The sequence below is a fragment of the Chenopodium album genome, chromosome 4 (assembly GCF_948465745.1).
Source record: "Chenopodium album chromosome 4, dcCheAlbu1.1, whole genome shotgun sequence".
In the NCBI taxonomy this organism is placed as follows: domain Eukaryota; kingdom Viridiplantae; phylum Streptophyta; class Magnoliopsida; order Caryophyllales; family Amaranthaceae; genus Chenopodium; species Chenopodium album.
Window position 1 is genome coordinate 64,359,904 of NC_137837.1, and position 23,513 is coordinate 64,383,416.

A 23,513-nucleotide genomic window follows, 5' to 3' on the forward strand; every position below is an offset into this window, starting at 1 on the left:
TATGCGTTCCTTAACTTGCAAATATAAGTAAGGAAATTAAATGTTTCAACTACACCAAAATAAAGTCGTAGTCTTTTCATATCCTAAACTTAAAATAAAGTAATAGTAAAAAAAAAAATTAAAAAAATAAAAAAATTTGAGTTAATTAGTCCACATTATATAAACATAGAAAGTACAATAAAACAATGCTGACTCATACAACACAAATAAGCAACACATTACAAGGAAAATATTCTAAGGAATAACCCGTGCATAGAACGAGTCAGAAGGCTAGTTAATATTTAGAATATATATAAACCATTACAAATTCCAAACTTTTCATCACCACCCTATTCCACCATTAGTGTCACTTTATTACTTAATTAACATTCATTTTACCATTTTTATATTATTATTTAAATTTAAGGCATTGGTTAGAAAATATTATTTAGACACTCAATCTAATTTTTTCATTTTTTGTATTTAAACATAACCCGGGGTATTGCCCAGATCACAAACTAGTTTAGTACTTATAAGTTATAATTAAAGAGTTTCACTTGATTAGGAACACTAATTTTTTTTTTTTTTTTTTGAAAGAATTAGGAACACTATTTTTTTTTTATTTTTTATTTTTTTTATTATTTTTTATTTTTAAGAAAGGAACACTAATTATTGTTATTATTATTATTATCAATCTTCTTTTTTAAATTAACAATAAAGCTAGATTGTGAAATTGATATTTGATGATTAAAAAATTTAAAATGTTTTACCTCCCCTCATAAACTTCAATGGAAAAGTGAAATTAACATGAATTTGATAATTTGAATTCAAGTTTTATAGGCGTGTTTCTCTTTTTTTTTTTTTTTCAGAGCCATCACTATTCCTCATTTCCTCCTAGATCTATATTTCTTCCTCACGTTTGCGCTGCACCTCTTCTCTCTCCTCCATTGAAGCGTACTGTGTATTCTCCATTAAAGCGACTTCTGAGCTTTATCTCCTCCATTAAAGCGACTTCTGAGCTCTATCTCCTCCATTGTAGTGGCTTGTGAGCTCTATCTCCTCCATTGAAGCAGCTCCCGAGGTAAGATATTTTTTTTTATCGTTTAATTTAATTGTCACTTACTCAAATTAGGGTTCTTCAAATGCTGATTATTGAGCAATTGGTTACAAAAACTCAAGTTATGAAGGATTATAACGAGCGATCTTATTGCTACAATTTTGCTATTTTTAATTTTATATACTTAAATTAAATTAAGAGGAGTTCAACTTATTTTTTGATAAATTGAGTCAACTTTGGTTGATAATGTGTTGCAGGCTTTGGTTCATATAACTCTTTAATGTCAGGATGAAACCATGAAAATGGACCGTTTCTCCAAACAATATATATTTAATATTTATAATGATAATAGTAATAATAATAATATTATGCTGATTGATTTAAGTATAATGTTTAATTTTAAGGGGAAAAGAGGACATACATTGCTGCTGAATTGGGGGAGATCTAAATGGGTAGGTCTGTAAGATGAACAGCAACTGTCCTGTCCACCCAAGACGGAGCTTCTTCAAGGTTTTTATACTGGTGTCATAGATTAAATCTTCACGCCTCGCCTTCATGACGACCAAACGTGCTTATAAGCTACGTATCCTTTTCGTTCTTATACGATTGTTACTTTACTCTTTGGACTATTTTGTTAATTTTCTGAGTTATGAGAGTTTTTAGTCAATGCTTGGAAACTGTGGGATCAGTGTCCTAAATCGTTTAATTTTCCCTGTTTCTGTACTACATTGTCCAACGATGGTTCTTTTATTTTTATGTATTGTGTCTTTGGATTTGTTTCCTTAACGAATTGGTTACAGAGGAATTTGTAGCACATACTTCCGCTGTCAATTGCCTGAAAATTGGGAGGAAGTCGTCAAGGGTTTTAGTCACTGGAGGAGAAGACCACAAAGTCAATCTTTGGGCTATTGGAAAACCCAATGCCATATTGGTTAGTTCATTCAGCTTCAACATCGACAACATGTATATTTGCTTTTACTTCAACAGTCTTGTTCAAAGGGGGTGGGGGGGGGGGGTTTGGAGTATTAAGATTACACAGAAGGAATTTTTGCCTTAAAGGTAAAACAGAGGAAAAGAAGGGGAAAAGAACATTTATTAATTTGTTTTAAGTGCCAGCCACGCTTCATAGAATTACAGGGTGGAGTTGTGATGCTGCCGGAATTGGTAAACTTGTTTCAGACTAACAATACAAACTTATTTTAAATATCAAGAAGCATATGACTTGGCCAGAATCAATTTACTTCTTGCCTTTATGTCGATTTTGTGAAGGGAAAGTAACTGAAAACTTTGGAGTGTTCTACATATTGTTTGGAATAGTGGCATAGAAGATATCCACTTAGGCATTTAAGTTTTCTCAAATTTTTTAGTAGTTGTTTTTCATTGATCATAGTAAGTTCCTCTGTGGTGTTGAACATTTTTCTTGCTTGTAAAAAACTTCATCATGTAAAGAAGAAAACATGGGGATGCTACGTGGTATATGGTACTTTTTTTTGTTGTTCCTTTCTCTTTAATTTGTAAAAAAGATGGGGAGAATTGGCGGTTATGGTTCTTCCATAGAGTTAGCTCAAGTGTAGTTTTGTTGTAAGTATCACGACAATCTTACAAATAAGAAGAGGCTTCTCAGACATATGTTGAATGCACTTGTTTTTCTCAAATACCTGTGGTTCATAATTTGTTGAAATTTGTCATCCTTTTGTAACTATGACTTCTCATGCAGAGTTTGTCAGGTCACTCAAGTGGGATTGACTCAGTAGGTTTTGATTCTTCAGAAGTTCTTGTTGCTGCTGGAGCAGCAAGTGGAACAATCAAGCTTTGGGATCTAGAAGAAGCAAAGAGTATGTATACCAGCTGTAATTAGGCACATCACATTTTCAATGTCTCTGTATTTGTTTTCGAGGCTCTTATCTATATGAAATTAATATATATTTCTTTTAGTTGTTCGAACACTTACGGGCCATAGATCCAACTGTATATCTGTGGACTTCCATCCATTTGGGGAGTTCTTTGCATCTGGATCTCTGGATACAAATTTAAAGATATGGGACATTAGAAGGAAAGGTTGCATTCACACTTACAAAGGCCACACTCGAGGGGTCAATGCCATTAGATTTACACCGGATGGGCGCTGGGTTGTATCTGGTGGTGAGGACAACACTGTCAAGGTTAGAATTGTCTTTATGAAAATTATAGTGTAGTTGCAGTATAGTGTGATTGCCTCTTTTACTTCATAATACTAGCTTCTAGTGAGTAGTGAGACTAGTGACTATCTAAGTGTTTTTTTTTTTCCCCGCTTCTAGAGTAAATTATGATCATTATACCTTATTTATTTGTTTTGTTTTTCATTGTCGCACACATTGGAAGATGTAGGAATTTTAAGATGGGATTCTTAATAATGTCAACCTGACAATTTTTACACTTTTATTATTCTTTCTTTCATTGTTGCAACTTGCAATATTGAATTAATTGAACAATTTTCTTACTTTATTGAATTTAGCTATTTCTTGTAAATTTAAGGATGTTGTTACCATGCTTGTTTAGGCATGTAGGTCCATCAATGGTCTTCATATGACACATTGATTGAACTTAATCGCATGCTAATCTAGCAACAGATATTGCAAAAACCATTTTTTCTATTGTGGTTAAGATACTGATTGGCACCAACCATGATATTGTACTTTATTCACATTTCGCGATTATTGTCTACCTCTACATATATTCCAAGACTTTGAGAACTTCCTCTTTTATGTGTAAACCTCAACAATAGAACAATGCTCTTAAATGCTATTTGATGATATATATCCTTAACTTGCTTTTAAAGTCTTGATTTCAAAAGTTGAATATTTAGGCGGTGGTTTCTTTGAAGTGCTAAAGTTCTACTCATAGTTCAATATGGAATGCAGCATCCAGATTCCCAGAATTCTGATAAATGTTATACAAATATAAAGGGCTAAGTGGCTACCGTAGTTTTGATTGTTACCAATCAACAATATGGAGCTATATTGAACAAAAAAAAAAAAGAAAAAAAAAAGGAGTTATATCACCAACAAAATCAATGCTAACTTCAAAGATTTTGAAAATGACAGCACTTATCAAGTAATTGGGGAGTTAGAAATATGTGGCAAGAGGGAAAGGCTATATTTAATGCAGTAATGCTTCTTTCCAACCCCTTAAAGCGTTATGGTTCCCGCTTTGCACTTCAATTTAAAAACAGTAAACAGTACTCACTACCTTATTATTTTTATCCACTTATACTAAACAAAACCCCACAACCAACATCCTCTTCAAATTATGTTCCTGATAGAGATGAGAAGTTCTTTGTGGGACGAAGGGAGTAAATATCTCTTAGTTTGTCCCAAAACATAAAGGGAATAAACAAACAAACCTGCTAATGTAGCTGTACATATAGCTTTAGTTGGCCCAAGATAAGAAAGATTTGGGGGGCCTTACTCTTGTTTGGTTTTTAGATTAGAAAGTTACACAAGCCTTATCAACTACTCTCAGGTTGCAAAGCCTGTGAAACAGTTATGAGTTGCTGATGATGGAAGCTCCGGAGGTGCTATATTGATAACTGTTGGTTTACCTAAGTTCTTTATTACTTGAGCCATAGCTTTACTATATTGTATGACTTGATATAGTACCAATATTCAATATGCCTATGGTTTTTCTATTCCATTTGCTTGGTTGATTTCATGAGGAGGAAGAGTTAATCATCTTTGTTTGATTTTTATCCTCAGTTTTGTTTGGGATGAGTTGGGTATCTTTGCCAATGATATTTCTCTGGCATGTGAAAAAGGAAGAAAGGTTGGATTGCTGATTTATGGGGATGGTTTTGTTGGCAATATGGTGGTGCTCTTGGAGAAAAAGAAAGCATTAGATTTTAAGGATAGAGTTTGCACGCATCAAGAGTTCAAGTTCTTATTTTTGAGGCTATTAATTGGCTAAATCGAAATCTTTGGGGAGCTTAATGTTTCTTTATTTTGTAGACAAATTGTTATCATAACAGCTTGAGGGCACACTTTTAACCTTAAGGTGACCCTTGCTTGGCTTTATTTTTTTAATTTTTAATTTTTTTTTATAAATATCAAAAAACCTATCTAAATGATTGTAACTTGTTTTTCTAAATGCCACATTGTATAGGGAAAGAAAGATCTTTGTGTAATTGTAGCATGACAAAAGCTAATTTCATGTATTGTCATTTTAAAACATGTAAATTAATTGGTATCCTGTACCCATGTAAAAGAAAAAGTAGTACTACCTCCGGTTCGTATTATATGCAACTTTGGAAATTTTATGTCTCATAAACAATACACCAAAGTTGCAAATAATACGAATCGGAGGTAGTAGTTATTTTGGGTGGAGAGTTTGGAGACAGTATAACTGTTTACCTCTTTTTGCTTCTTTTTCTGCTGTTATTATTGTTTAATCAATTCAATTAGGGTGCATTTATCTCATAGATTTACTTGCCTATTTACTTGAATTGTTTAAGAAGCAGAGTACACAGTCCTTATTATGATGCCGTTCTTTGACAGCTGTGGGACCTAACAGCCGGCAAACTACTGCATGAGTTTAAGTCTCATGAGGGGCAGGTTCAATGCATAGATTTCCATCCGCATGAGTTTCTTTTGGCTACAGGTTCATCACGCTTCCTTTTAGCTGAATATCATTTTTCTTTTCTTGCATTAAATCTGTTGATTTTTGTTAGAGTAGCTTTGAAAGAAATATTGATATTGCATAGCTTCAACTTTTCTTCAACAAAGTTTTAGATTAAGAGCTAAAACAATAGATGAAAGTGGATTGAGTGTCTGTAATAGATTTCACATGAAACTTCAAATTTATGGCACAAAGTTTCTTTTATAATTAAATAGGCGTATCATAAGTCTGTATGGGGATCAAAGTTTATAGAGGTCCATTTTTATTGTATTATTGCTTCATGTTAGAGGGTCATGATGAAATAATGAAATATAACCGGGAGTGGGTTTTAATGAATTAGATGTCCTTGAGCTTACATCCTCCATTCCACATATATTTTTATCATATGGGCTTTTTAGCTATTCACATACTCCCATATAATAATCTTTTATGATTTATACAAAGGGGAAAGGAATCATGTGGGAACTTGTTACATTTGTCTTGATAGATACTTTTAAAATATCAATTTTTATAATATTACTTAGAATATAATTGAAGATACAAGTGATTAAAAGCTGTGTATTGGGAAGTGTAAATTCCTACATGTTGCAATATTTATGTAACAGAGGAAGTGTAATTCAGTATTTGTAATGAGCTACTCAACACATCAGTATATGGCTTTGAGATAAAAGTTGACATAGGTTGTATGACTTGTATCTACCCATTTGGTCTGTATTGTATCTTTTCCATAAAGATTCATGTCAATATATTTTTCTGATGTTTGTATTGTATACACATGAACTTAACTGAATATTACTCTCCCTTTTGTGTTATCTGTGTGCTGATCTTTGTATCAACTTTGCTTATGTCTTGCATAGGTTCTTCTGACAAAACAGTCAAATTCTGGGACCTTGAGACTTTTGAGCTAATTGGTTCAGCAGGACCTGAGGTAAAAATTCCAAATAATGCTTAATCAGGCTTTGACTTCTTATAGATGTATTTCATGTTAGTTTCTGGTGTCGAGTCACTCATTAGTTGAATTTATCTTGTGCCCATAAGACATCAGGAGTGCGTTGTATGGCCTTTAATCCTGATGGGAGGACCCTGCTCTGTGGATTACATGAAAGCCTAAAGGTACTTATCCATCCCTATTTTTGCTGGCAATAACTGAAACTTGGTGATTTTTGTTTTTAATAATTACATGCCAAATTGATTTATCTTTTAATCCCACAATGTAGGTTTTTTCTTGGGAACCGATTCGTTGCCACGATACCGTGGATGTTGGATGGTCTAGGTTGTCAGATCTGAATGTGCATGAGGGAAAGCTTCTTGGCTGCTCTTATAATCAGAGCTGTGTTGGAGTTTGGGTAGTTGACATCTCGGTAAGTGAATTTATAATCAAATCAATATATCTAGTGGACTGTGTATGCCTTTTTTTTTTTTTTTTTTTTTGATGTGTGTGTGTGGAGGTTGGTTAACTAATTTTGATTTACAGTTAATTGATTTGTACATTGTGTTACTTTGTTTTCAGCGGATAGAGCCATATTCAGTTCGTACGCGCTCCAATGGACATTCTGAATTGAAGTCTGCTTCATCTGGTAATTTGTCATTACAAAACGAAAACCTTGCTAAGGTTGGATCAGGCCGGCTATCAACATCACATAATTCAGATTTAGCAGAAAAAGAAACAAAACCTTCAGGAAGGCATTTGGCAAACTCAAACCAGCCCAATAAAGATTCCAGAGTCTCTCCTAGTATGTCAACAGATTCACTAGACTGTCCTCTTTATTTACCTCTGTTCCTCTCTTAGGTATATTGCGCTCTCAAATGCTGTTGTTCAGAGATATGATGCTGACTCGTTTTCCTTTTGGTTATGTTTGCTGTTAGATCCCGGTGGTATACCTAGCACCCCTCAGCGAGTCAATATGAGCACTAGTCCAAGAAACACACTGCAACCTACAGCTGTAGTTCAGAAAAGGAATTCCTCAAAAACACAATCAATGCCAAATGCTTCTATAAACAGTAAACCTGATGTTGTGCCCATAATTGTCCCAAGAGATGATGCAAGACTAGAGCAAGCAGAATTCAAGAGGGAAGTATTTTCCAGGAGAACTGTTCCTCATCCTTCACAGTCTAAGTCTTCTGAGTCGAGAAGGTTTTCAAGCGCAACTGAAGAATTTGATGGGCCAACTATTACCGCCCAACCTGAAAACACAGCTGTTAAGGCACCAGAAATGGGCGGAGTTGCTAACAAGAGTATGTTACTTGCTGCCAGAAACCTGAATACTAGTCTTCCTGTTACAGAGAGGAATCTGAAAGAGGATAGATGTGTCGGCTCAATGAAGATTGAATCTAATTCCTCATCGCAGCCTCTTACCAGCTCTCCGCTTGACAATTGTATGTTCTCTGATAGCTTCCTGTAATATTTTTATATTAATGCACTAATTTACCACATCAAGTACGAGTTTGATAACTTTGGCTTAAATTGACCTAGTGAGGAATTAATTTACTACATCACGTTCTAATCGGGGCATCTGTTGCTCATGGCAACTTATCACATAACATTTCATTTGGGGATCTAGTGCTAGACACTTAATTTTTTATCCATCTTCGAATCTTTTCCATGAGTCATTGTGACACAGTAAACAACAGTGAAGCAAGGTGGTGCTATGCAACTGGTCGGGTAAGATGTGAAAGTTATGATGTGAGTATCTAGTTTGTACTCTAGCAAGTAGCAAGTTTGCATTGGTCCTTCTGTCCTGATACGATCATTCTTGTGTCTCAGCTGTGGTCCTTCTGTATGGTGGGATTGACTGCAGATGTGTAGAAAACCATTATGTAGAGCTAAATGGCTTAGCTTTCCTGCTTAGTGTTATTGTGGTTGAAGCTCACTTCACACCATTTTTAAACACTTATGAAAATCATATCATTTTTTGTCAAGGTTTCTTTTCTCTATCCTTCATCAGATTCCTGAAAGTTCTGAAAATATAGTAGTCTATTATATGATATATCCTGACTTCCTGAGATACCCATGGAAAGAACATTGGGCCCAGTGAGAAATTTGCTTCTGAGCCTTTTATGCTCTTTGCTTGCTGATCTGATCCGATCTGATCTGATTTGGAGCTTAGTGTTATTCGAGAAAGTCTTATTCCCAAGTATATAATACCTTTTGGAGTTTTGGGTATAAATATAGGATCGTTTGCTCAGTGTTCTCATCATTGACTAGGATTGTGCTATTTTACCTGCAATCATCCAAGCTTTTCAAGTTTTGGATAAGGAATTTAGCCTCCCAATTTCTAAGCAGAGTCTCAACTTTTAAATGTGTATTTATAAGTGTCGTTCATGTGTCAGGGTTGAGGATGGCGAATTAATGAGTGATTTGGGAGTAACAGGGATTGCTCATGTACGGTGTTAATTTTTTTAAGGCATAGAGGCCTTGAAAGGGAACTTCAAGGTTTTGAAGCAGTATAAAAATATCATGTATTAGAAAATGTTGTAGGGTCTTAAAATTGACTCTTACGCTTTGTTTGGATAGCAAAGAAGGAAGGAAAAGAAGGGGAGGGAAAATGGAGGAAGGGAAGGGAAAAGATAGGGAGGGGGAGGTGAGCTCCATTTTCCCTCCAAATCTCTCTAATTTTGGAGAGATTATGGTTATTATAGAGAGAGGGAAAATGGATCCATCTCTCTCCTTCCCCTTCCTTCCCCCAATCTTTTACCCAAACAAGAGATTTTGTCCCCCTCCATTTCTCTTCTCTTCTTTTCCTTCCATTTCTTTCTATCCAAACGAAGTGTTAAATTGTAGAAACTGTGGAAGTAACAAATTTCAAACTTATGATTGATATGTATAAAACCAGAAAATCAAATTCTGATTCCCGCAGTTATGACAATTTCAGTGACTGTTTGTCTTATATTTTCTTTCCAGTTGAAATTCGAGTATCTAAAACTAGTAAAGATGCCGGTTCCACAGAACGTGCTGGTATTGCCTTGATCCCTGATAATTTCTTCTTTTTTGATGTTCTGGATTGCCTTATTTATGGTATCTGTATATCTGAATTTTGTGTTCATTTCTACATGAACTAGGAAGAACCCGCTCATTGGTTGCAAACTGGGAGAATAGAGAAGTATCCCCCTCTTCTGAAGATCCTACTACTACCAGCAGTACCTCTATTGCAAGCTGTGTTGTTGACTCACGCCCTATTAAGATGGTATGCTCTCCATGATCCCTTATGCTGTCAGCCTTTTCTTTCATATGCTTTTCTATGGCTACTGCTTAGTATTCTTAACATTGTGGCATTAGCTCTGATACTTTATTGGATAATTTCAATTGCATGCCTATGATTATATTATCTCTTTCCTATTGTAATTGTTTAGGTTCTGAGACTTTAGTATTCCTTTTGTCCCTGCTCAAACTGAACAGTAATTTGGGGTACAATGATTAAATTGAGAGAAAAAAGTGGGTGGGTGGGTGGGTGGGTTGGCGGTGTTTCCCAACCAAGCAGAGAACAAACATACTAAAAGGAAAATGCCTTTCTTTTAATCTGCCTTTATGGTGATTTTTAATTTCGAACTAAGACTCAGGGAATATTGTTTTATTGTGAACAGCTTTACCACTTAAAATATACTGTTTTCTGAGCCATGATATTCCTGTTATCAAGCAAAATTAAAGTTAGTTATTCAGTTGTTAAGGTTGGTTCAAACAGTAGGGAGTAGAGCACATGCGGATGTAGACTTCCATGAGTTTAGAATCTTACTACATTATGAATATATGTGCTTGTATTCCACGCTAAGTGGTTTCTTATGTTTGTTTTCCAGCCTATTAAAATGCACACTTTAATGGCTATCCACAACTAGGATTTTTCTTTATTCTAAAATGTCAACATTGTCCAAGCTAGAACCAGATTGAATTTCAGACAGTGATAACTTAATGGTCATTTGGTGATCATGTGTATAATTTGAATACTGATAAATGTACAATGTCATTGTGTTTATAGATTCTCTCTCTTGGCAGGAGTATGTAGGTATTTTTAAGCTCTATTTGTTAGTATCTATTTTTTTTTTTTTAATTTTTTATTATGGAAGGGAAGGTACAAATGTACAAGTTCTTCTTTAATTTCACTGACAAGGAGATATCTTAGTAAAGTTTTGTTTGTGAAATTGGTTTAGGCGTTTAGCAGATTGCATATTGTATTTTGAGAATGAGTGCTACATTGGATTGTTTAGAGTTTGGTCTGGAATACATCTGTTTCTCTTCCCTCAAAAGGATGTAAATATTCCTGTGCTTGACATCCTATTGAGTCTCATTCTCTTGCAGATTTTCATTGCTTCTTTTAAGTGTTTTTTTTCTCCATTTTCTTTTTCTTTTTTTGGTGGATAAATTAACTTTCTTTTTGAAACAAAGGGAGTGCAACAATGTGAATTTCATTTCCGCCTATGGTATTAAATATTCGTCATCTGCTTTCTACAAATGTAATCTCTATATATTTTGTGATAATCCACAGAAATCTAAGCCGCGGGGAAATTCTCATTCGACTGAAAAAGACATGCCTTCAGTGAGTTCCGTCACAGACGATGATATTATTGCCCAGATTATTGGAAGGCACGATCATTTTCTTTGTTCTATGCAATCACGTCTGGGTAAATTACAGGTATCTGCCAGAACCTTCTGTTTCCTTTTTTTTTTTTTTTTAAATTAATTTTTTTTTTCTTATATTATTTTTAAAAATTTGTTAGTTATTTTTATTTTTATAAAATTGGCAAGTGGGTTCTTTTTCTTCCTCCATTATTTGAACACATCTGATTTTATGGGTGTCTAGGATAAACTGGAAGCTAAGAAAAGTTATGCTGATAACAACTTAACCCTTAGCATAGGCTGAAACATAGTGGCAAAGTCTTTATTATCATTATTTTTTCATGGGTCTTGTTGGAAACTTGGAGTATGGGGGTGTGTGGGAAAGAAGTTTCAAGAATATGAAGTGCACAGAAACCTGCATGTGTTTTCTAATGGGAAAACTTTTGTATACACCCGGTTTTCAGTAATTTACTGTACATCGGGTACACTTTTGTCAGATTTAGTGTCACTTTTGTCAAATTTAGTGTCACTTTTGTCAAATTTAGTGTCACTTTTGTCAAATTTATCAATGAAGCATAAATAACTCTTATATATGTCAGGGTAACTTTTGTGCGTTTTAGTGTAACTTTTGCACATTTTATTGTCACTTTATTATGGATGATCAGTAATTTACTGAACATCCGTTTTATTTAAAAGTTTGTAAGTCTTAAATTGCTAAAGTTACCTCAACCAGCATGTAAGTCTCTGTTGAGTGACAGGTGAGAAAATTGGCATTGTAAATAATGGAGGGGAGTTGTTTGATGCACATCCTTTTTATCCTCTTGGAATGGGAGTTCATAGCTGGGGGCTGTATCTCAATTTCCAACATTTAACTTTTATTGGCTTGGTAATTTCCTTCATAATAGCAGTTCATGCATCAGTACTATGTACCTAGATGCTAGACCCTAAATTTAAGTTATGGACTGATCAGTCAACCATGGCTTAGTCATCACAATATCTTTCAGGAGAAAGTAGTTTTTGCTGTTTTTGATGCAGAACAGAAAAAACATGAACAGTTGGAAATTTGGAATAATTTTAAAACCTAATATAGTATTGGGCATTTACTTGTACATTCTTTTATGCCTTCTTTTTTTTTTTTTTTTTTTTTGCAATCGCAGCAGTGCATATCTAGTGTCCCAACCCAAGACCTCTCTACTGATCAAAAGGTCCAACCTATTATGAGTCGTTTCTCCTATGAATTTTGTTTAGTTTTAGAAGGGTACTTTCCAATCTGCTGGATTAAGGAGTTACCTGTTTCATCTGACCTCTATTTCTTTCTTTGATCTTCATGACTTCATCCTAAATAACTCTTTTGATTCTTTATCCTTTCCCTTAACCTCTTTTCAAGTCTTGGCGGCATCGAGGGCCTTAGAGAAAAGCCAATAATACTTGATTTTGTCCAATCTTACTTACGTAGTTATTCCTTCTTCATGTTTATATTTAGTAATGTTTATAGAAGCTTATTCAAAGGTAATCTTATCTGTTCTGGTTGTCTTCTTTTGATTTTAGCGTCAACTAGTTCTTTGCTAATCTCATGTCCATAACTTGTGCCTCAAAACATCCAACCTTCTCCCACTCTTTATATGGCAGAAAGGTTACAGGAAAGTAACTTGATTTTTGAAGTAAACCTCTAAGAACTACTATTAGGCTACCTCAATGTTTGGCCTCTTATGTTGCTCTCTATTGAACTGAAATAGTAGAATACTTTGTTTTAATGATCTCACACCTCTAGTCTTTGAAATCAAAAGGAGACTAAGTCTGGTCTATGTATTAGCAGTTCCTGATAAGATTTCACAAAAATTCACTATATGCTTGACTGCCTTACAAATCTTTTGTCATAAAGGCGGTAAAATCTCGAGAGTTTTTGATGATTTGGAAGCAGAAAATTTGTCAATTTGTAGTTTGAAGATCACCAATTATATTATTGGTACTCAACAAGAACGAGGTATCTCTGCCAGCATTTTTATTACTTGGTCAGCTTAACCTTTTCTGATGTTTTTTCAGGCAGTGCGTAGATTTTGGGATCGTAATGATGTTAAAGGGGCTATAGGTGCTATGGAGAAGATGGCTGATCATAGTGTAAGCTTTCTACTTCCGATGTATTTTTCACTTTACCTTTTCCTTTTATTTCCCCAAGATACTTTATCATTTAAAAAAAATAGAAACTCTTTAGCTCAGAGCAGGTTCACTATGTAATGCAGGTCATTGCTGATGTAGTTAGCCTTTTGACAGAGAAAACTGACATTGTTACATTGGAGATTTGTACGTGCCTCTTGTCACTACTTGCAAGCCTTCTTGAAAGTGATATAGATAGGTAAAAAGCTTGCTGCAAATTTTTATGCTTTCAAATTAGTCTTCATAGTAGTGATATTATTGTAAAATGGAGAGGCATATTGGCAGATTGGTGCTATGTTGCCTCACCATGGCACTACCAAAAAGGGTCATTCTGATGTAAAATGCTTTGTAGAAATCCATTGCTTATGTGTGTGTGTGTGTGTGTGTGTGTGTATAAATATATTATATTTGGAAAATTTGTTAAAAAAAATCTTTTAAAAGCACCATTTTGCGAAAAAAAACCTTTTAAAAGCTTTTTGGTTAAAAAAAAACCATCACGTTCAATTTGTTTGCGAGAGGAAACCTATTTGCTATTTCCCTAATTACGCTCTAATTAACTTAATTAGACTCTAATTTCTTCTAATTAACCTCTAATCCACCGAATTACTAAATAATTAAATTTAATTAATATATATAAAAAACCACCACCCCCTCCCTTCCTCCTCCCCTTCTTCCTCCTTTCTCCTTCTTCCTCCCATGGCATCAGCCCACCTCCCCCACCAGACCCGCTGTCCAAATCCCCCACCTTCGGCGACCTCCTCCACCGCCAGACAACCCTCCCTTTCCCCCTAATCACCGCTCGACAACCACCTCCTTGATTTTGAAAACCCTAGAAAATTGATTTGGGAATTTTTTTTTTTTTTTTTTTAATTTTATTTAATTTTAATTTTGTGCATCTTGCTTGCAATTGATGCTTGTTTTGGGTTTGATTATGTATGTATGTGATGGTAGGGTGATTTAGAATCAAATTGCATTCAATTTGGACTTGATTTGAGCATATTTGAGTAAATAAGAGCAAAAAATTCGAAGGGAGTGGTGGTTGCCAACGTGGATTAGAGGGAAAGGGAGGGTCAACCGGTGATGGAGGTAGGTCGCCGGAGGTGCCGGGATTTGGGCGGCGCGGTGGGTAAGGGGGTTGCTTCCAAGGGAGGGGGAAAGGGAGGAAGAAGGGTAGGGGTGGTTGGTTAGTGGTTGGGGTGGTTGTTTTTTTTTTTAAGTAATCTAATTATTAAGTAATTAAGAGGGTTAGAGGTTAATTAGAAGAAATGAGAGGAAATTAGAGTCTAATTAAGTTCGTTAGAGGATAATTAAGGAAATGGGTTTCCTCTCGCCAAAATAATGAACGTGGTGGTTTTTTTTAACCAAAAAGCTTTTAAAAGGTTTTTTTTTTTATTTTAAAAATGGTGCTTTTAAAATGTTTTTTTTGACAAATTTTCCTATATGTATAGGGTTGGGATCTAATGAAAAGGATGAGAAGAATTAAATGTGCGTATATTTTATATTATATGTGCAATTGTTTTAATATTGAATGTGCATAATTGTGTTTCAAACTGGTAAAATTTTTTAATTTTCTAAAAAAAATGAAAATTATGCACTTCAAATTTGAGGTTTTTTTTTTTTTTTTTTTTTTTTTTTTTTTTTTTTTTTTTTTGCACATTTAGTTAAAAAAAATATGCACATTCAATACAAAAATCATGCACAAAAAATCCTTCTCATTTGACCATATATATATATTTATTTATTTATTTATATATAGATGTATAAATTTTCTAAACAGCCATATGACTATGACCTGATGTTATAATGATAATTTCTACATGATTATAACTAAATAACAGAAATGCATTTTGCTGCAGCAGAAACTACCAATTTATAACCTCATTAAAGGTAAATGTAAAGATTTCATTAAAGTTTCTTACGGTTCATGGTTTTGAAGGGTGAAAGAGAAGAAGTTGATGTTGTTAAATATGAAGTAATATGATGACCGTCATTTGGACCATTTGGCTGGAACAAAATGGTCATAGTTGTAATGGAGTTGCCTTTTCTCTTGATAATTCATGAGACACAGTAACCTTGTTAGTGTCCTTATGAGCCAAGGCACCTTAGTGTCACGACTCATCTCCTAACCCAACGAGCATTGTTCGGTTTACCCCTATATCCGTGATATGGCCATATGATTGTTTGTGCTACATACCTCGGTGATGTTGCTTGAGGTTTATTGCTTAGAAAGTGCCATAACCTGAAAAGATGTACTGTCAAGGTGGCAATGCCATTTTTGTGGTGTAGCCTTAGAAAGGAATTTATTTTTAAGGTTTTAGCAGTGTAGCAAAGGTCTCAATTCTTCTGTTTCCTGGTGTTTATTTATTTTTTTATTTTTTTTTTTTAATATATAGTGAATATACATGATTATATTTTTGTTGAAGATCTTTAAATTAACAGCTTGATTATACTCAGGCATTTAGGTGTTTCACTTGATATGCTGGTAAAGCTGGTGAGAGTATTCGGTTCAGTAATTTATTCTGCAGTATCTGCATCATCTTCTGTGGGTGTGGATATTGAGGCAGAGCAAAGGTGTGTATTCTTTCCTTGACTTGCAGTTTTGTCTATCTTGCGACTTCTATTTTGAAATTTTGCTTTAATTCGGTCATCTATCCTGAATTTATTGTGCTAAAAGAGTGAAAGGGTAAATCTATCAAGCTATATTGTTATTTGCTTCTGTAATGTCATTTTGTACAAAGAAATTTTCTTGACACACATAAACATGTTCTAGCTAAAGTTAAAGCTTGATAAGCATAAGTAAAATTTGCGAAAAAGGACTTTTTTTTTAGTGACCTATTTGTATGAAAGGACCTTATATATAAAAAAACGGAAATTCTCAACGGTGATTCCCAACTTCTGCTACGCACACATGGTAACCATCTTGAAAATGGATTATACAAAATGATCTTATTTAAGAATTTTATCCCATTTATAACTTTGTTTCATTAAATTATTAATTAAAACTAACTATGGTTGGATTAATTTAAAAAGAAAAAAAGAAAAACTAAAAAAAATTAAACCAACCACCAACCTCACCTGCCACCAGAATCTCCTCTTCTGGCGACGCTGCTCCAAGCTCCCCCCGCCGGCAACGCTGCTCAACCTTGACCACTGCCAGAACCCCTAACTTGCCAAAGACCCTCCTCTCTCCTAACCGCCACCACCACCTCTGCCCTCTTCCTCACCTCAGCTCGACATTCCCCACCATACCAAGAACCGCCCCGCCACTAGACCAAACCCACTGCTCATCCTCGCACCACAACCTACAAACCTCCCTTTATCTCTCCTGCGACCTCTCCCATGCCCAAATCTAAACCCAACCGACAATCGCTCCAACCATAACCTAGACCCTCTCTTTCCCCTCGGCTCAGACCCAAACCACCCGAACTCTGAATACCTCACTCCTCTCTCCTTTAACAAACCCAGTCCTTTGCCGTGGTGCTAGAGTTTCGGCTGAGGTGAGGTGGTAAAGTTTTGGTGAAGGTGGCAGTGGAGTTGGAGGCGGTGTTGTGGGTTGATGGTTGGTGGTGGTTAACTTTTTAAAAGTGTTTTTTTTTTTTTATTTTTTAAATAATCTAACCATAGTTAGTTTAAACTAACAATTTAATGAAATAAAGTTATAAGGCCCCGTTCACTGCACCTTATTTTTGCTGAACTGAAATTATTTTTACTGAAACAAAATTATATTTGCTGAACTGAAATTATTTTTACTAAACTTAAATTAATTTTACCGGATTGAAATTATTTTTGCTGAACTGAAATTATTTTTACTGATTTTCTATTATAATTCTTCTTTCTGAACTTATTTTTACTGAACTGAAATTATTTTTACTGAACTAAAATTAATTTTATTGAACTGAAATTATTTTTACTTAATGTTATTTTTTTTAAGGTGAAGTTAATAGGGCCTAAGTGGGAAAAATTCTTAACTAAGGCCATTTTGTATAATTGATTTTCAAGAGGGTCATCATGTGTGCGTAGCAGGGTCATTGTTTAGAATTCCCCTAGAAAAAGTGCCAAATTGGGGCCTTATTTCTTTTTTTTTTTTTTTTTTTTTTTGGTGAGATGGGACCTTTTAACGGAATCCGGCCATTGACCTAAAATTTCCAACGTTGTCTATTACCCTTTCCCCTTTGCCTTCCATCTTTTCCGTCTCCATCTCCAATTGCCAGCATTCTTCGTCAGCCCTCGTCCTCCCCATCCTTATGTACTCCCACCGAAAACCCCACCCCACCTGAAAAACCCTAATGAAACCACCTCACCCTTAGTCTTGGCTGCCATCTACTGCTTATGGCTAGGATGGTTTCGTTTTGGGGTTTTAGGTGGGAGGGAGGGTTTTTGAGGGTGGGTGGGGTTCGTTTTCGTTGGTGGTGGCCAGTGAGATGGCTAGGGATTGGTAGTTCAGCTTTCATATGGTAGTGTTTAGGGTTTTGACGGTTGTTGTGATGACTGGTTGGGTTGGAGGAGGTTCGGGGTAGGGGAAGGAGGAGAGAGAATGGTAGTGCTATGGTGGAGGGGAAGGAGGAGAAAGGAGAAGATATTTTATTTTTTTATTTTTTTTTAATGTCGGCTTGTGATAGTCAATGCCTGAAATTTTGGGTCAATGGTGTATTCCGCCAAAAGTTCCCATTTCACAAAAAAAAAAAAAAAAAAAAAAAAAAAAAGAAAAAGAAAAAAGAAAAAAAAGGCCACCTTTATTATGTAAGGTCTTTTCTCACAAATAAGTTACTAAAAAAGGTCCTTTCTCGCAAAATTTTTTGAGGATAACTCAAATTTGGCTTGTGCTCACCAGAGCTTTTGACTGATTGTTTAAGTTTAGCTTGTTTATACTCAAGGTTTTTTAAGTTCAATTTAAGTCAAACTATAGGCAAGAATATGTTAGAGCTTTATACATGCTAAGATTGCTAACTGTTGGATCAAAAGAGGTTGTTATATCTCATAGGTCTTCACATTTGGGTATAATAGATTTGTGGAATGGGATTTTTTTGTTCTTTCCTCTAGATTTTTCATGCTAGTTTTAATCCTGTGCAATGCATGGGTGTTAAATAGTTATACTAATAATAAATTTTTATATAACAAAACATTTATAAAACGTAGTGAAATTACTCCCCCAAGTATCAAAAAGTATGAAATATGTTGAAACTATAAAAACACACGAGATAAAATAATTACACATGTAAATATGTAATAGCTATAATGGGCAGTTTGATATTTTAGGAAGTTCACTTTAGATTTTGTATAAGATTTTTTTATAATACATTGCCCAAGTGTCCCTCTTAGTATTGCCTTTGGTAGTATGTATATAGATGTCTTATAAGCTACTCAGAATTTTTGTCTTTTCAAAACCATAACACGAAGTATTGCTTTACCAAACCTTGAAATTCTCACCGAGTTTAGCCAAGTTATTAATGCTTATGAATTTTTTTTTGAACCCATACAAATGAGTTGTTCATTAGCCTAAATGAGGTAAACACCATATTATTTGAGTTGGTTGTTAACTAAATGAGCCTGACTTTTTTTTCCTGTTTGTTTATGGATGGGTTTTGACTGATCGTGGTGTGTTGTCCACGATGGTATTGATTCATTAACATCCCTAAGAGAGGATGTGGAAAAAGTACAGCTATGAAGAACATAAAAATTGGGGTTGACGGTTGAGGAACTGACAAAGTCATCTGACATAAGATAATATTGCCTCTGTTAAAATCTGTAGGTTGGAGCGGTGCAACCTTTGTTACATTGAACTTGAAAGGGTTAAGCTATGTCTGCCAGCGCTTATGAGGTTAGAGTATCTTCTGGTTGTGTTTTACTCTTCTTTTAAATTTGACTTTTGAATAACCAGCTCCTTTTGCTTTCTATAGAAGAGGGGGCTCAGTTGCGAAGTCTGCACAGGAGCTAAATCTAGCGCTAAGTGCTGCTTCTGAATGATGACAGATTCCATTTCTTGTTGGAACATAACATCCAAACCACCTGACTGTATTTAATTGATGAGACTGCTGCACTTGATCTGTCCCAGTACAAGTCAAACACCATATGCAGCATGCAAGTTCATGCTGTCTGGGCTTGTGTGTTTAATCACATGCTAACTGAAATCATTAACCAATACTGTTTATACTTCATGGTTACTGAAGGCGGAAGCTTGCTTGTGTAGCCCCACCTGCTAAAGTCGCAAAGTAATGCAGGCGGCAAGTGATCCATTGTGCCTCCTGGAGCGAAAGCTATTGGTGCTTTTACTCCTCTAACCCAATATTCTGTAACCACTGGTTTCTTGAGTGAAGAGGTGTATTAAATTTCTTTTGTTCCATTTGTATTTGTGTACCAAGAAAGTTGATTCACTCAAAATGTTCAATTTTTGTGCGTGTCGTGTAGATAGCTTTACCCATGTTGCTGCTGCTGTTAAGTTATCTGCAGTAGTACTAACAAATTATGTTGGGAAATCTGTGAGGAGTAGTGGTAGTAGATTTAGGGTTTCCAAATTAGGGTTTGAGAGTGTAAAGCCTTGGTATGGGGTACGGAGTAATGAAGATTAATGGTGCTACCTTAAATTTTTATTGAAAACATAACTTATGGCAGTCTAAGCATTGTTTATATACCTCACCAGCTTCTTGAACATAAAGAATATTGTATGATGTTAATGAATTAACCTTAGCCCGTAGAGGCTGTTTGATCAAAGTGTAATGCAACTCTCGATTACAATTTCAATTGGCATATTGCAGAAATGATTTTATTGTACATTTACATATTGCAGAAATGAAGTAACACCCCATTTAATTTGAACACATACTCTTACATACGCAGGACTGTCGTAGCCGATGGACAGAAATTAGAATTAGATACATGCATGGACTTGAAAACACATTTGATCACACTCTAGAATCCAACATGTTAATCGATCCCAAGATCTCTTGAAAGAGGAAGGGAGCTCTAAGCCTCTAACCACTTGAACTATTCCTCACTCTCATAAACATATTTAAGTATTAAAACTAATCCAATTAATATGAAATTATGAATTACCTTGATTAATACTTGAAATTACCAACACAACCATGTCTTCACTTGTTCTCTCCTGAGTCCTACTTCCCTTGACAATCCCACAACACCTTAGGGCTTGTTCTCATACGTTTGTTTTCAGTTCAGCTCCTAATTTCCTTCTCTTATAAAATATTCATTTTAGTTCAGTTCAGTTCAACTGAGTTTAGCCTATGAGAACATGCCCTTAGTTGCTAACAAACGCTGCCACCAACCTCCGGTACCACTATACTCTCTCTTCCCTCCCACCACAATTTTGATGATGGGAATGATTTAGAATAATCAAAATCATAATCATAATTATAGTAATAATCATTATAATTATATTCAGTTTAGTAATGGTGGGAATGGAATGATGATGCAGTCAGGGAATAAGTATGCTTCAGTGGTTTCTTATCATTAGCCTCTTACTGTTGGTCCTGGTAATAATTCAAGATGAACCTCCTTTTGGATTATATTTTTATGACAAAGGTATAAACTTTTCTGGTTTCATTAATTTTGAGTTTCCGATGATTTTTGATTTGTTAGATTATTGACTTGAATTGTGAAATTTGATTGCTTGATCTATTTTGATTCTTGGGTACTTGGTTTTTTGTGCTAGATTGATCAGCTTAGTAGGGTCTGCCTTTGAAAGTTGTAGATTGATTGGGGGATGGGGTGAGACTTGTACAACGGGAGAGCCGTGACAGTGGGGGATGGGGTGGGTATGAAACAGATGGAGACTCCACAGTACATGCTACCCTGCATTTCTCAAACATTTTTTTTAAAAAAAAATAAATAAATAAATATGTCAATTATTCGTGTATTAATGTTATTTTGAAAATTAGTACCACGAATTAAAAATCTTGTGAATTACTACCATAAAAATTTATAAATATTGATTTTACTACCGACTTCTTTTTAGACCATTTATGACGTCATCTTTTCTTCTTAACCCATATTTAACAGTAGGTTAACCATTTAAACGATCTTAAAAATAAAAGAATAATAAAATCCCATATAAACCATGGTTACCCTATCTAACTAATTAATCTTCCTCCTTCATCATTGCTAGTACCCTCCCAGATTCTTGCTCCAAATTCACACTAAGGGCCTATTTCTTTAGTTTATTTTCAATTCAGTTCAGTTCAGTTCAGCCCCAATAAGTTCAATTCAGTTCTGTTCTTATCTTAACTTCCTTCTCTAAAAAAATATTCAGTGCAATTCAATTCAGTTTACTTCAGCTCCAATAAGTTCATTTTAGTTCAGCTCAGCTTAGTTCAGTCAATTAGATTAGACCCTAATTCTTCTCATCAATCCTCCAATTGTTCCAGGTAGAGATAACAATGGATCGGATTCGGATCGGGTGGAGCTTCACCGACATCCATTCATTTTTCTAATAGCTCCATCCATATCCATTCGTCATCCGCTTCACCCATCATCCATATCCCTCTGTCCATCATCCGCGGATGAAACAGGTGAAGCGGATGACTAATGGATGAATATTAAAGTGAAAAAAACTCACTTAAACTCTAATTTTTGGTTATTTATACAATATTTTTTTTATTTTATTAATAAAAAAGGAAACAATAACAACATATTATAAAAAAGGAAACAATAACAACATATATTGTTTGAAAAATTAAATTGCAACAAATAAACAAGTAATTTTCTTACACATTTCATATTTTATTATTAAAATTCTTAGATTTAAAATTTAATATATGTTCAAAGGGTGGGTTGATGGTTAACAGGTGAAAAAAGTAACATACATATCTGATCCGATCCATCACCCGCTTTTCATCCATTTAATTTGGGTTTTCGTCTATTTAAAGCATTATGGAGCGGGTTTGCGGATATACACTTAATATTGTCATCCCTAGTTCTAGGTGAACATGTACTTTGCCTCTAATAAATTCGATTTTTAGGGTTTTCGAATTCTAGGGTTTTGAATTTTAGGGTTAATAAATTAAGATTTTGGATGATTAACATAGGGCTTTTGTATTTTTCTGTGAATTAAGTTATCAACTAAGCATAACATATATGCATTTTTATTTGAATTAAGCTATCAAGGAATTCTAGCATGGAATAATAAATAGTTACTTTTTCTATCCCCCTCCTTTAGTATTCCTTTCCTTTTCATTGCTCGAAATTCTGATCAATTTTGCAAAGTAAAGGTTTTTTTGCCGAGTAGAAGATCGTGATGCCAATTTGTAAAGTGCTCTTCAATGGAGGTCGAATGTGAGAGGGTCAAAGTGGAGTTATAAGAGAGAAAGAAAGAAAGAAAAGGGGGTAGTTTAGCTAGGGTAACCATGGATTAGACGAGATTTTATTTTCCTTTTTTTAGGGGCATTTAAATGGCTAATCAAAGGTTAAATGTGAATTAATGAGAAAAGATGACGTCATCAATTATTTAAAGTGAAGTCTGGTATTAAAATCAATTTTTTAAAATTTTTTACGGTAGTAATTTACGAGATTTTCAATTCGCGGTAGTAATTTTCAATATGACATTTAAGACGTGGTAGTAAATATCAATTTTTAAAAAAAAAATAAATTGTGAGACATCAAAAGTTATTGTGAGAAGGGCTTGGGTGGCACCGGCCCTACTAAAAAATATTATTACTTTTTTTATTTTTTAATTAGGTAAGGATATAGCTTTATAGGTTAAACACAATTTTATTGCAATAAATAACATTAAAGTAGCTTTGTGGTAATGCATTGAGTTTGTGCAAAGAGTCTTAGGTTCTAGTCTACTTATCTATTTTTGTGTCTCAAAAAAATGAGGTAATGGGATGAACTTACAATTACGCATACCAACTTATTGTGAGACATCAAAAATTATTCCTGAAAATAATTAAATCACCCAAGTGTCAACAATGAGTCAGTCACTAGTGCAAAATGTTTTGGAGTTGATCATCTAGATTGTTCTGGTCCCAGTTTGATTCCTTTTCAAGTATTTTCTACCCGTGTGTTATGGTACAACGTGACTTCTAAGCAAGTAGGATAATTAGTTACTGCTAGTGCTAGCTAGCTAGCTAGAATAAAGTACCTCATCTCAGCATATATGCCACTGAAAATGCA

The 23,513-nt window shown here is 34.6% G+C and overlaps 1 protein-coding gene across 1 annotated transcript; it reads left to right on the forward strand.

Annotated features, from left to right (window-relative positions):
- Positions 1 to 721: 721 nt before the first annotated feature.
- LOC145629194 (katanin p80 WD40 repeat-containing subunit B1 homolog KTN80.3-like) lies at positions 722 to 20,201 on the forward strand. Its single transcript, XM_081681734.1, has 19 exons — positions 722 to 1,060; positions 1,441 to 1,619; positions 1,837 to 1,967; positions 2,754 to 2,871; positions 2,972 to 3,198; positions 5,566 to 5,668; positions 6,544 to 6,614; positions 6,725 to 6,799; positions 6,904 to 7,047; positions 7,197 to 7,419; positions 7,553 to 8,062; positions 9,588 to 9,641; positions 9,746 to 9,870; positions 11,164 to 11,310; positions 13,278 to 13,352; positions 13,475 to 13,587; positions 15,843 to 15,959; positions 19,138 to 19,206; positions 19,286 to 20,201. The coding sequence occupies exons 2-19, from the start codon at positions 1,592 to 1,594 to the stop codon at positions 19,350 to 19,352; spliced, it is 2,397 nt and encodes a 798-aa protein (XP_081537860.1). The 5' UTR covers positions 722 to 1,060; positions 1,441 to 1,591; the 3' UTR covers positions 19,353 to 20,201.
- Positions 20,202 to 23,513: the final 3,312 nt, after the last annotated feature.

What these genes read in the sequence shown, in the direction of transcription:
- LOC145629194 (XM_081681734.1), top strand. Translation starts at nt 1,592, where the DNA reads ATGACGACCAAACGTGCTTATAAGCTAC. An exon ending in CAGCTCTCCGCTTGACAATT is followed by an intron (nt 8,063 to 9,587) that starts GTATGTTCTCTG and finishes TTTTCTTTCCAG; the next exon opens with TTGAAATTCGAGTATCTAAA. An exon ending in CACGTCTGGGTAAATTACAG is followed by an intron (nt 11,311 to 13,277) that starts GTATCTGCCAGA and finishes ATGTTTTTTCAG; the next exon opens with GCAGTGCGTAGATTTTGGGA.